General features: G+C 48.4%; 1 protein-coding gene across 1 annotated transcript; it reads right to left on the minus strand.

The window, feature by feature from the left end:
• Positions 1-610: 610 nt before the first annotated feature.
• TOMM22 (translocase of outer mitochondrial membrane 22) lies at positions 611-3,169 on the minus strand. Its single transcript, XM_003264755.4, has 4 exons — positions 3,028-3,169; positions 2,682-2,800; positions 2,116-2,233; positions 611-1,349 (listed from the first exon to the last, which is right to left on the minus strand). The coding sequence occupies exons 1-4, from the start codon at positions 3,142-3,144 to the stop codon at positions 1,275-1,277; spliced, it is 429 nt and encodes a 142-aa protein (XP_003264803.2). The 5' UTR covers positions 3,145-3,169; the 3' UTR covers positions 611-1,274.
• Between the last annotated feature and the right edge of the window lie 7,765 nt (positions 3,170-10,934).

The following is a 10,934-nucleotide window of genomic DNA, read 5'->3' on the forward strand; positions in this document are numbered from 1 at the left end:
CGTGGTGTGTGACCCCTGTAATCCCAGCACTTCGAGAGGCCGGAGGTGGGTGGATGGCTAGAACTCAGGAGTTCAAGACTATCTGGGGCAACAAGGCGAAACCCTGACTCTACCAAAAATACAAGAAACTAGCTGGGCATTGTGGCGTGTACCTGTAGTCATAGCTACCCAGGGGGCTAAGTTGGGAGGATCACCTGAGTCTGGGAGGTAGAGGTTGCAGTGAACCCAAATGACACCACTGTATTCCAGTGAGACCTGGTCTCAGGCAAAAAAAAAAAAAAGAAAAAAAATTCTGTCCCCCTCCCCTGTTCCCCAGAAATCAGTATTATGTTATTCCCTATAAATACTTTATAATTACACAGTGTCATTATAGACTAAAGAAGTACATAGACCCAATCCTTTGTTTTAGGCTGATGGATCTCAAAGTGACTGCCTAAATTCAGGGCAAAGATTGCTATGAAGTACTTGGCTAAAAATGAATTCTTTCACTTTTGGAAACAATTTGGGCCTATGGGTGTTAAGATGGAGGTGCTGCTGGTTTAGGTGAGAAAATGTGAGAGGCAGTACATGTCTCTGACCTGGTCTCATTTCAAGGTACTTAGGATGACACTTTCAGTTGGAATCATTTTTAATATTTAAATACAAAAAGTGAGCACTGACTTCTGTTTTTTTAAACACACACACAGATCTAACAGCCAAAATGTGCAGAGGAAATGAACTCCTGCTGTCTTCCATAGTTCCCACTCTGTGGCTGAAGCTGCAGCCAGCCTCCCTTCTCTCATACATAGGGATTCATAGTGGCCACTTTACACTACAGGTGTAATGCATTTTGTCTGTTTCACACTGTGTGCATGTCCCTCCCCAACAACTCCATTCTTTTAAAAAAAAAAAAAAAAAAAAAAAAAAAAAAGCAGTCATTAATGGTCAGGGGCACATCCCTCCCACTGGCATCGGTTCCTACCCCACAAGGGGAAAGTGAGATCTTCCAGTTAGGAGCAATTTGGTGAAAGGAGTCGGGTGACCAGAGCTGGAATAACCGTCTGCATGGCTGCACTCTGGTATCAGAGTGAAGACAGAAGTAAGGATAGTGTGGAGGGCACAGCCGCAAGTTGAGTCTTTCCATGAGACAATGTGGGGATAATTCTCCCCACCAGGTTTAGATAGATCAATGTGCCAAAGTTAAAAAAAAAAAAAAAAAAATCCAAATAATCAGCAGTTCAAACACTTGAATTTCAAACTTATCCCACCGAGACAGCTCAAACAGCAATAACAATCTAGATCTTTCCAGGAAGTGAGGGTAGAGCCCCTGGCATTCCTCCTGAGAGCCCTGTGTTAGGCCCTAGAAGTATCTGGAAAAGAAAAGGAGGGGCGTAAGGCATCATACAGGCCTAGAGAGCTTATTCTCACCATACCTGATGGGGCCAACGTCTACAAAAATAATACTGAAAGCACAGTCAGACACCTAACAGAGCATGGGCCCGATCCCAATCCCCACCCACACATTAACTGTTGGTCAACTCAGGTGCTACAAGAGTCCTCAACCCCTGGGCTGTGGACTGGCACTGGCCCATGGCCTGTTAGGAGCCGAGCCACACAGCAGGAGATCAGCAGCAGGCAAGTGAGAGAACCTTCATCTGTGTTTACTGCTGTTCACCATCACTCACATTACTGCCTGAGCTCCACCTCCTGTCACATCAGCAGCAGCGTTAAGATTCTCATAGGAGCACAAACCCTTGTGAACAGTGCATGCGAGGGATCTAGGTTGCAAGCTCCTTAGGAGAATCTAATGCCTGATGATCTGTCACTGTTTCCCATCACCCCCAGACAGGACTGTCTAGTTACAGGAAAACAAGCTCAGGGCTCCCATTCATTCTACATTATAGAATTATTTCACTATATATTACAATGTAATAATAGAAATTCAGTGCACAAGAAATGTAATGCACTTGAATCATCCAGAAAGCCCCCCGACCCCCCGCCACCCCCAACCCACCGTCCATGTAAAAACTGTCTTCCATGAAACCAGTCCCTGGTGCCAAAAAGGTTGGGGACCAATGTGTTAGTGAAATAACTTGCGTCTCCACCACTGGCAAAAAGCCCAGGGTCTGGGCTCACCTGCCGCTGCTGCAGTTGCTGCTGTTGCTCCATTTGCAACTTCTCAGTCTCAAAGACAACGGGAAGAACCAGGATCATAAAGGAAGTGGTCCCAATCCACAAGGCTGCCCTGGAAAACCTGCAGAGGAAAACCCCCAGAGGGTGAGCATGAAGACATGCAAACAAAACAGGCAAGAACTACCCAGTAACCAAACCTCTCACATTACATACTCCAATGTTTTTGATAAACGTATTCTACCCGCTCCTTACACCATACTCCTACCAGAGACAGGAGGAGCAGCTGTGGTAGCTGTATCATTTAATGATGGCAGTTTAACATTAACATTCTCCTGAGTTCTTACAAAGCTCCTTATTCATTAATTATCTCCAACAAGCTGAAATAACCCCCAAACGCCCCTGCCAGGTAAGAATCCCCATTTTACGGAAGAGGAAACTGAGACTCAGAAAGGATAGGGTACAAGCCCAAGGTCACCCAACGCAGGTCTGCTGCTTCCAAACCCCGTGTTCTTTCACAGCACCACGATCATCCCATACACGTACCCAGTGCCTTTGCCATAGTTCCTTACCTGTACATTTTCTGAGCCACAAAGAGGGAAAGATCAAAAGTGGCTCCGGCCGCGGACCGGACCCTCTCCGGAAACATCTCCGTCAGGCCCCATAGTCTCTCCGACAGGGTCTCATCTAGCTGTGGTGGAGTAGACGCGGGTCTTAGCCGAAAAAGCGACATCCATTCCTGGCCCCGCTGCGGCAATGGGAGCCGCCGAGCCTCACTGATGCTAGGGCACCCAGGGCCCAGCAGTGCCCCTAACCCCGCCTCCCAAAGCAGCCGCTTCGCTCCGATCCCGTACCACGCGGATCCCACACCCACGAGCGGTCCCGCTTCCCGCTCCGCACCCTGCGAGGCCCTAGTACCTCCTCATCGTCGTCCTCCTCCAGCTCCTCCTCAGGCTTCTCCGCGTCGCCTTTCGGGAGCAATTCGTCTGGGGACTGGGGTTCCCCTGCACCGGCAGCAGCAACGGCGGCAGCCATGACTGTAGGGGACACCGGAAACGGAAAGGAGGTGAGCGCAGCCGAACGGCGGACAGAGCTGCTTTTCCGGGAACCGATGCGCGAGCCGGGAGAGAGCGGCGCCCTCTAGCCCCGGGTCCTCCAGTGCCCGCAGCCGGTCCGGCAGCTCTGGTTTTACCCGGGCGTCGGGGCTTCAGCGGGCATTAGCAGCAGCTGAGAGGCCTGTGAGAGGTTCTGGGGCGCCACCGCAGTCAATCTGTTCAGCAGGTTTAGGGTGAGCTCAGAAACTTGCTTGTTTTTCTTTTTTTCAAATGCGTTGTTTTAATTCCAGGTAATAGAGCTCAGGGGAGAACAAAGATCAAAGGGCTGACTCTGGCAAGATTCTGGGGGCTTGTTTTACTTTAAATTCACAGCTAAGGTAGGAGTGGCTGAGTGAAAACAACTCAAGAGATGATGAGCCACTGTATTTTTTTTTTTTAACAAAGTTTATTCTTAAATTTACAACAGGCTCCAAGACAACACTTTATTCTAGCATAGGTGGCCAAAGATGTGGCCGGGAATAGAGATGTTTAAAGACGAATGGAGTCAGGCCCACCATCACCGCAGGCCCAAGGGACAGTGGAACAGGTCACTTTTTGTAAGATTTTAGCTTTTTTTTTGTTTTGTTTTGAGACAGAGTCTCGCTCTGTTGCCCAGACTGGATGGAGTGCAGTGGTGTGATCTTGGCTCACTGCAAGCTCCGCCTCCCAGGTTCAAGCGATTCTCCTGCCTCAGCATGCACCACCAACCACGCCCCACTAATTTTTTGTATTTTTATTTATTTTTATTTTATTTTATTTTATTTTTTGAGACGGAGTCTCGCTCTGTCACCCAGGCTGGGATGCAGTGGCACAATCTCAGCTCACTGCAACCTCCACCTCCCAGGTTCAAGCGAGTCTCCTGCCTCAGCCTCCTGAGTAGCTGGGATTACAGGCGCCTGCCACCACGCCCGACCAATTTTTTTTTTTTTTTTTTTTTTTAGTAGAGACGGGGTTTCACCATGTTGGTCAGGCTGGTCTTAAACTCCTGACCTCATGATCTACCCACCTCGGCCTCCCAAAGTGCTGGGATTACAGGCGTGAGCCACCGCGCCCAGCCAATTTTTTGTATTTTTAGTAGAGACAGGGTTTCACCATGTTGGTCAGGCTGGTTTTGAACTCCTGACCTCAAGTGATCTGCCAGCCTCGGCCTCCCAAAGTGCTGGCATCAGCCACCGCACCTGGCCTATATATAGTTATATATTATATATAATATATATTCTATGTATGTGTATGTGTATATATACGTATATATGTATATATGTATGTGTATATATGTATATGTCTATATACATACATACATACATATATATATAAGACACAGGGTTTCACTGTGTTGCCTAGGCTGGTCTTGAACTCTGGGACTCAAGCAATCCGACTGCCTCAGCCTCCCCAAGTCCTGGGATTACAGGCCTATGCCACTGCGCCCCACCTTGCCAGATTTCTTAATTCCGCCTGTGACCAGGGCCAAAGATTTATCTTCCTTGTCCCTCTCCTTGGCCTGCTTCTTGGGCTGTTTTAGAGAGACACTGATCCAGTTTCATCTTCCTGAGCCACGTTTTACTTGGTAGGAATAAATTAGTGTCTTGCAGGTCTTTTGGGAAAACATCAGGTAATCTCCCCAATGTATCAAACAAAGGTAAGAGTTAACACCTAAATACCAGGTGCCCTGGTGCCTGTGGGTGTGGGTGGGTGCAGTGTGTCCTCATTTAATCTTCACAGCAGCTCACTGGGGTAGGCACTGTTATCCCCATTTTAGAAATGAGGAAACTGAGGCATAGTACATAGATTTCTAGTAAGTAGGTGAGCTGGTCTGAAAGTATGCAGATATAAAGTTTTGTTTGAGTTTGTTTGTTCGTTTGTTTGTTTTTGAGATGGAGTCGTGTTCTGTCGCCCAGGCTGGAGTGCAGTGGCATGATCTCAGCTCATTGCAACCTCCTGGGCTCAAGCCATTCACCTGCCTCAGCCTCCCAAGTAGCTGGGACTACAGGTGTGTGCCACTATGCCTGGCTAACTTTTTGTATTTTTAGTAGAGACGGGGTTTCACCATGTTGGCCAGGCTGGTCTAAAACTTGTGACCTCAGGTGATCCACCTGCCTTGGCCTCCCAAAGTGCTGGGATTACAGGTATGAGCCACTGCTCCCAGCCTCTATCATATACTTTCATAATAGTACAGTAAATGGAAATGTCCTTGTCCCACACCCTCCCCAGCATTAGGTGTTATCCATCTTTTTGCTTTTTGCCTATATGATGGATGTAAGCGCTTCTTTTTAAAATGTGCCCCGTGTTATTAAACAGGGTAATTTGATAAACACCTTTAGCCAACTGAACCTGGAATCAGAGACTCCCAGGATGGGAGAGTCCAAATCCTGTGATGCATGAGGATGCAGTAATGAGTGTTTGTCCTGTGTCTCACACTCCCTCTGATACAGTCCCCAGGCCTCCCTTTCATCTTTGGACAGGGCATCTCTATCAGACAGTTTTTTTGTTTGTTTGTTTGATTTTTGTGATGGAGGCTGGAGTGCAGTGGCACAATCTCAGCTCACTGCAACCTCTGCCTCCTGAGTTCAAGTGATTCTCCTGCCTCAGTCTCCCGAGTAGCTGGGATTACAGGCATGACCCCGGCTATTTTTAATAGAGACAGGGTTTCTCCATGTTGTCCAGGCTGGTCTCGAACTCCTGACCTCAAGTGATCCAGCCTCCTTGACCACCCAACATGCTGGGATTACAGGCGTGAGTCTGGCCTATCATACAGTTTTCATGTGACAAAAGGGTACCTCCTGTATGATTCCATTATATAAAGTTCAAAAACAGGCAGAAACCAATCTATGATGAGAGGTCAGGACAGTGATTCCCTTGAAGGGTTAATTTTGGAAAGGGGGGAGAAAGTAGCTTCTGGGATGCTATGGTTCTCTTAGGTGTGTGTTCATTTTGGGTAATTCATCAAGCTGTATACTTATGAACTGTGCTTTTTTGCCTGTGTTAAAAAGTTTACTTTTTTAAAAAGAGCGGGCTGGGTGCGGTGGCTAATGCCTGTAATTGCAGCACTTTGGGAGGCTGAGGCGGGTGGATCACCTGAGGTCAGGAGTTCGAGACCAGCCTGGCTAACATGGTGAAACCCCCTGTCTACTAAAAATACAAAAATTAGCTAAGCGTGGTGTCAGGTGCCTATATTCCCAGCTACTCGGAAAGCTGAGGCAGGAGAATCCTTGAGCCTGGGAGGCGGAGGTTGCAGTGAGCCAAGATTGCGCCACTGCACTCCAGCCCGAGCGACAGAGTGAGACTCCATCTCAAAAAAAAAAAAAAAAAAAAAAAAAGCGGGCTAGCCCTTTATAATTTCGAGGGCAGCTTAAGAGCCCAGTGCCAACAGCTTTTAGTTCTTTTATAGGTTCATTTAAGAAAAGCTAGAAGACTAACGCTATTGAACGTAGAGGGACCAATCTTATCTGAAAAGCACAGATATTAGTGACTCCAAATGGAAAGTAATTCGCAATGCTAATGTGGAGAAGTTTTAGGAAAACCAATGAATTTTGCTTATATTCATAAGAGCAACACATGATTTAAAAAAAAACCTGTTTAAGGATGAAAGAGCTCTTTCAATAATTATAGAATTTCCAAGGGATAAGAAAAAATACTGGAAATCATGCAATGTAGAGTATTCAAAACTTTGGGAGAAGATGAGATGATCTAGAAAAGATAGAGTGAGGCTGGGGCAGTGACTTATGCCTATAATCCCAGCACTTTGGGAGGCTGAGGCGGGTGGATCACCTGAGGTCCAGAGTTCGAGACCAGCCTGGCCAACATGGTGAAACCCCATCTATACTAAAAATACAAAAATTAGCCAGGCATGGTGGTGGGCACCTGTAATCCCAGCTACTTGGGAGACTGAGGCAGGAGAATCGCTTGAACCCAGAAGGCGGAGTTTGCAGTGATCCAAGATTGCACCACTGCACTCCAGCCTGGGTGACAGAGTGAGATTCCATCTCAAAAAAAAAAAAAAAGAAAGAAAAGGCAGAGTGAGAACAGAAGACAGAGCCCTGGCCGGGCGCAGTGGCTCACGCCTGTAATCCCAGCACTTTAGGAGGCCGAGGTGGGTGGATCACGAGGTCAAGAGATCAATACCATCCTGGCCAACATGGTGAAACCCCGTCTCCACTAAAAACACAAAAATTAGCCAGGTGTGGTGGCACACGCCTGTAGTCCCAGCTCCTTAGGAGGCTGAGGCAGGAGAATTGCTTAAACCCGGGAGTCGGAGGTTGCAGTGAGCCAAGATCACGCCACTGCACTCCAGCCTGGCAACAGAGCCAGACTCCGTCTCAAAAAAAAAAAAAAAAAAGAGTCCTGTGGAATCAGACATTTAAAGATTGGGGAGAGAGGAAAACCAGAGGGCTGAGGAATTGCTGAAGGCTTCAAGAGGAAGGCTCAGCAGCAGAGATGACATGGTGAGACTGGTGCCAGGATGGGGGTCGCATCAGTGAACAAGGGTGTCAGCAAGTGAGTGGCAATGCCCCATGCTAGGAGCCCAGGTGACTGCCATCGGATGGGAGAGGCAGGTTCAAGAACGCCGGGCTCCTAGCTCCTCTACTCCCCATCTCTCAAGCCCAAGATTTCCACCTTGCTGGTTTCTGTCCTGTCAGAATTAGAAACAGGTGATATAGTAGCTCTTAACTGGGGGTGGGGGCATGGCTTCCTTTGAGAATCCTATAAAAACTGTAAGCCCCTCTCATTAAAAAGTGCACATTAGCCCATGCCTGTCCTGTTGTCCGCGCAGTTTCCCTTGCTAGGACTCAAACTCAGACTTCCTCCAATTATTGCCTCTAATCCTGCACTCATACCCTCCCTCTCGTCCACAGAACCTTCTTTTTTTTTTTTTTTTTCTTTTGAGATGGGAGGCTTGCTCCATCACGCAGGCTGGAGGGCACTGGCGCAGTCGTGGCTCACTGCAACCTCCACCTCCCAGGTTCACGTGATTCTCTTGCCTCAGCCTCCCAAATAGCTGAGATTAGGTGCCTGCCATTATGCCAGGCTAATTTTTATATTTTTAGTAGAGACAGGTTTTCGCCATGTCGGCCAGGCTGGTCTCAAACTCCTGACCTCAGGTGACCCGCCCGCCTCGGCCTCCCAAAGTGCTGAAATTATAGGCATGAGGCACCGCGCCAGGCCCTTTTTAAATTTTTTTTAAAGAGATGGTGTCTTGCCCTGTCGCACAGGCTGGAGGATACAGTGGTGCAATCTTGGCTCACTGCGGCCTCGATCTCCCAGGTTAAGGGATCCTCTCACCTCGGCCTCCAAAGTAGCTGGGACTACAAGTGTGTGTCACCATGCCTGGCTAACTTAAATTTTTTTTTTTTGTAGAAATGGTGTCTCAATATGTTGCCCTGGCTGGTCTCAAACTCCTGGGTTCAGCCCAATCCTCCTTCCTTGACCTCCTGAAATGCTGGGATTACAGGCATGAGCCACTGTGCCTGGCCAATAAAGTCTTTGAGGATGAAGAATTTTAGCCAGAACCTGAAGGATATATCTGGCTCTGTTTAGATTTGAAAATATATGATGTCTCGGCCGGGCGCGGTGGCTCACGCCTGTAATCCCAGCACTTTGGGAGGCCAAGGCGGGTGGATCACGAGGTCAGGAGATCGAGACTCATCCTGGCCAACACCGTGAAACCCCGTCTCTACTAAAAATACAAAAAATTAGCCGGGTGCGGTGGCGGGCGCCTGTAGTCCCAGCTACTCGGGAGGCTGAGGCAGGAGAATGGCGTGGCGTGAACCTGGGAGGCGGAGCTTGCAGTGAGCCGAGATCGTGCCATTGCACTCCAGCCTGGGCAAAAGAGCAAGACTCCATCTCAAAAAAAAAAAAAAAAAAAAAAAAAAAAAAAAGAAAATATATGATGTCTCAAGAAAAACAAAACAAAACACTTCACTGAAGGAAACAGGGTTAGTGTGGTGATATATGGGTGATTATTTTTTTTCTTTTCTCCTAAAGACTTTCATTCATAGGATTGTCCTTGGTTCCCACCCATCACTGGTAGGCTCTACCTTTAAGTGTTATCCAGAATCAGACCACCTCACCTCATCTACTGTGGCCTCCCTGGGACGGGCCTGGCCTCCTTCAGTCTGTTCTCACCACAAAGCCACCAGAAGGATCCTTTTATTTTTATTGATTGATTGATTGATATGGGGTCTGACTCTGTCAGCAGGCTGGAGTGCAATGGCACGATCTCACCTCACTGCAACCTCTGCTTCCTGGACTCAAGCAATCCTCCCACCGCTGCCTCCTGAGTAGCTGGGACCACAAGTGCACACCACCACACCCAGTTAATCTTTTTGTATTTTTGGTAGAGATGGGGTTTCACCATTTTGCCCAGGATGGTCTCAAACTCTTAAGCTCAAGCAATCTACCCACCTCAGCTTCCCACAGTGCTGGGATTACAGGTGTGGGCCACCACGCCCAGCGCCTTTTAAAAGTACAGTTGGATCATAGCATTTATCTGCTCCTAACAATGGCTTTTGCTTCCCCGCTCACTCAAAAGAAATTCCTTCTTCACTGCAGAACTGCCTCTCCTACCACAGGATGTTTAGGGTTCCTGGCTGCAACCCCCAAAGGTCCTAATGGTACTGGTCACGGGGGGATCCACACCACTGTGACAACGAAATATGCCCACGTGATGCCCAAGGCTTCAGTCCTGGCCCCACCCCTTCCACTGTGTCACTGTGCCGGGTTGGTTTCTTCATCTAAAAAACGGTGATGGGGATAACAAACTTGAAAGAGTGTCATGCAAATGAGGTGTCCAGCATCAGGAATACTAATAAAGGGTCCCCAGTGATACCAGCCGAGGCGTAAGCAAACTCCACTGCTCCTATTATCTGCACCTGAAGATTTACACCTTGCATATATGTGGATCCTTTTCCAATTTCTTCTGTATTAAACATTCTCTCCTGTATCAGAAAGTAAGGTTATGGGTTGGAGCTACAAATCTGCCCTTCAATCCATCCCCCCCATAGAGTGCTTTGCTGGCCATAAGGATGGACTGCAGACAGCAGCTCCCTTTGAGGCCGCCCCCAGCTCCTCTCTTTCACAGCAGGCTGCGTGAATCAGGCTCCAGCACTTCCACTGTGTGATCCTAGATCAGCGTCTGAACCTCCCAGAGTTTCCTTCTCTGCAGATGGATGTGCTGATAGCCCGTGCCACACAGGGCTGAGCGGAAGGGGAAATGAGACAGTGAGAGCAAAGGGAGCCTGGTGCCAGGCATGTACCAGGCATTCAGAAGTGGCTAACCATGGTAGCCTGTCCCTAGTCTAAAGCCCTGGGCACCATGCCCCCACCCCCACCCCCTCAGTTCCTTCCTGCTTGACTTCAGGAGCTGCTTTCCCTCCTCCTGCCAGAAAAGTCCAGCTCATACTGCCTAAGGCACAAATTCTCACACCAACCACTAGGTTCCTGCCAGGTCCTGGCCAGTCCCAACACCATGAAGCAGGAGGGCAGGCGAATTTTGAGCAGAGAGACTGTTTCTGTTTGGCATCAGCCTCTGCCAATGCCTAGGAAAGCTGGAATGCTCTCCTGCAAGGGTGACATTTCCCCACACGCTAAACATTCTTTTTTTTTTTGAGACGGAGTCTTGCTCTGTCGCCCAGGCTGGAGTGCAGTGGCCGCCTCCCGGGTTCAAGCGATTCTCCTGCCTCAGCCTCCCAAGTAGCTGGGACTACAGGCATGTGTCACCATGCCCAGCTAATTTTC

This window comes from Nomascus leucogenys, chromosome 7b (assembly GCF_006542625.1).
Source record: "Nomascus leucogenys isolate Asia chromosome 7b, Asia_NLE_v1, whole genome shotgun sequence".
NCBI lineage: Eukaryota > Metazoa > Chordata > Mammalia > Primates > Hylobatidae > Nomascus > Nomascus leucogenys.